Source organism: Sapajus apella, unplaced genomic scaffold (assembly GCF_009761245.1).
Source record: "Sapajus apella isolate SASKATOON/1434 unplaced genomic scaffold, GSC_monkey_1.0 scaffold71, whole genome shotgun sequence".
In the NCBI taxonomy this organism is placed as follows: domain Eukaryota; kingdom Metazoa; phylum Chordata; class Mammalia; order Primates; family Cebidae; genus Sapajus; species Sapajus apella.
The window spans coordinates 1,742,689-1,745,403 of NW_022437011.1; the positions used below are offsets into that span (position 1 = coordinate 1,742,689).

At 46.3% G+C, this 2,715-nt stretch overlaps 1 protein-coding gene across 2 annotated transcripts in view; it reads left to right on the forward strand.

Moving 5' to 3' along the window:
* The first annotated feature begins 286 nt into the window (after positions 1–286).
* Positions 287–2,715, forward strand: part of PDE6A (phosphodiesterase 6A) — an 89,428-nt gene continuing 86,999 nt past the window's right edge. For both annotated transcript variants that reach the window (XM_032250254.1, XM_032250253.1), the window contains exon 1: positions 287–922. In XM_032250254.1, coding sequence (XP_032106145.1) covers positions 449–922 — 474 coding nt within the window. In that variant the 5' untranslated portion in view covers positions 287–448. The remainder of the gene's footprint in view (positions 923–2,715) is intronic.

The window sequence follows — 2,715 nt, forward strand, 5'->3', positions numbered from 1 at the left end:
ACAAATCTTCTAAACAGTAAATGTCAGTCTTCTGGGTCAGATATTTAAGAAAACTAACAGAGGGCAGAGAAAACACACCCACAGCAAGTAGAGTGTCCCTGTGCTGCCTTTTTGCAACCTCAGCTTTGGTGGTGCTGGAGCCCACCTCCTGCTCTGTGCAGATATTTCTTCTTAGCTCTTACTAGAACAAGGTGAAAGAAAACTCTCACCTTCTCCTCTCTGGCCCTGCAGCATCTGGAACACGCTGATCCTCATAATCCTTGTTCTTGAGAAATATTAATGACTTAATCTCCCAAGCCTGCTCCCCCTGCTCCTATGAGGCCATCTCAGTATGTTTTGCAGACAAGACCCAGAGAAGTCCAGGTTGGACTTGGTGCCGACTGCAAAACTGCCTTTGGAAGGCCTCCACCCCAGTCCTTCTACAGAGTAGTCAGTGGGACTCCCAGCCATGGGCGAAGTGACAGCAGAGGAGGTGGAGAAGTTCCTGGACTCGAATATTGGCTTTGCCAAACAGTACTACCACCTCCACTACCGAGGCAAGGTCATCTCCGACCTCCTTGGGGCCAAGGAGGCTGCCGTGGACTTCAGCAATTACCACTCCCCGAGCAGCGTGGAGGAGAGTGAAATCATCTTTGATCTCCTGCGGGACTTTCAGGACAATTTACAGACAGAGAAATGCATCTTCAACGTCATGAAGAAGCTGTGCTTTCTCCTGCAGGCAGACCGCATGAGCCTGTTCATGTACAGGACCCGCAACGGGATCGCGGAGCTGGCCACCCGGATTTTCAATGTCCACAAGGATGCTGTCCTTGAGGACTGCCTGGTGATGCCCGACCAGGAGATCGTCTTCCCTTTGGACATGGGCGTTGTGGGCCACGTCGCACACTCTAAGAAGATTGCTAACGTTCCCAACACAGAGGAGGTACTCTCTTCCCCATGAGAGAGAGAGAGGGCATGGGGCATTATTCCATGGGGTTCTGGGGTGCAAGTGGGGTGGGGGGCTATTGGCCACCAAGACTAGGCTGGTGACAACATGGGGCTTCTCTTTATTTATTTACTTATTTACTCATAATTCTTTATTTTGAAAAAAAAATTCTTTCTTTCTTTTTTTTTTTTTTTTTTTTTGAGATGCAGTTTTGCTCTTGTTGCCCAGGCTGGAGTGCAACGGTGCAATCTCGCTTACCACAACCGCCACCTCCCAGCTTCAAGTGATTCTCCTGCCTCAGCCTCCAGCGTACCTGGGATTACAGGCACTCGCCACCACACTCGGCTAATTTTTTTCATTTTTTAATATAGATGGGGTTCTCCATATTGGCCACCCTGGTCTCGAACTCCCAGCCTCAGGTGATCTGCCCACCTTGGCCTCCCAAAGTGCTAGGATTACAGGGGTGATCCACCGTGCCTTGCAGAAAAAAAAATTTCAAACTTAACAGAAAAGTTTAAAATAATACAAATAATTGTATGTCTTTCATCCAAATTTATCTTTCATTAACATCTTGCCACATTTGCTTTCTCTCTCCATTTTCTCTGACCCACTTGGGAGAAAGTTGCAGACATCATGCCCTTTGTCTCTAAGTGCTGGCAATGCTCCCATCATTGTACTGTGGATAGGTAAGAAATGTTCCTGTTCTGGAAATGCACCTTCCACAGTACCTCCATAGTACATCCACAGTACTTCCACATAGTACTTCCACAATACCTCCAAAGTACTTCCACAGTACTTCCACAGTACCTCCATAGTACTTCCACACAGTACCTCCACAGTACTTCCACACAGCACTCCAGAACAGGGACATTTCTTCCCTATCCACAGTACAATGATGGAATCATAGAAATGTAATGTGGATACAATACCATTATCTGCTGGGAGTAATATCACATACCTGTAGTCCCATCTACTTGGGAGGCTGAGGCAGGAGGATCACTTGAGCCCAGGAGTATGAGACTAGCTTGTGCAACATAGGGAAACACCTGTCTCTACAAAAAATTAAAAAATTAGCTGGGTGTGGTGGTGCACACCAGTGGTCAGCATCAATATGGTGACTTCCCAGGAGTGAGGGTCCATCAGGCTGCCTAAGGTGGGGTAAACCAGCCCAGGTCAGAAAGAGAGCAGGTCAAACTCCCGTGCTGGTTAGTAGTGGGATTGCACCTGTGAATAACACCGCACTCCAGCCTGGGAAATATAGCAACAACCTGTCTTGAAGAAGAAGAAAAAATGAAAAAAGGCTGGGTGTGGTGGTGCACACCTGTAATCCGAGCACTTTGGGAGGCTGAGGTGGGAAGATCACTTGAGCCCAGAAGTTTGAGACCAGACTGAGCAAGATAGGGAGACCCCTGTCTTTACAAAAAAAAAAAAAAAAAAAAAAAAAAAAAAAAAAAAAGCTAGATATGGTGGCATGTGCCTGTAGTCCCAGCTACTCGGAAGGCTGAGGCAAGAAGATCGCTTGAGCTCAGGAGTTTGAGACTACAGAGCCATGATCACACCACTGCATTCCAGCCCTGGTAACAGAGTAACACCTTGTCTCAAAAAATACGCTAAAGATTAAGGCTATTTTAAAGACTTGGTTAGAAGACCTCCAACCACATGTAATATTAAACACATTAAAATACATGCACATTACATAAAATATACATGACTAAGAATTGAGTTTAAAAATGACTTACACTCTTGGAGGGAGTGTAAATTAGTTCAACCATTGTGGAAGACAGTGTGGC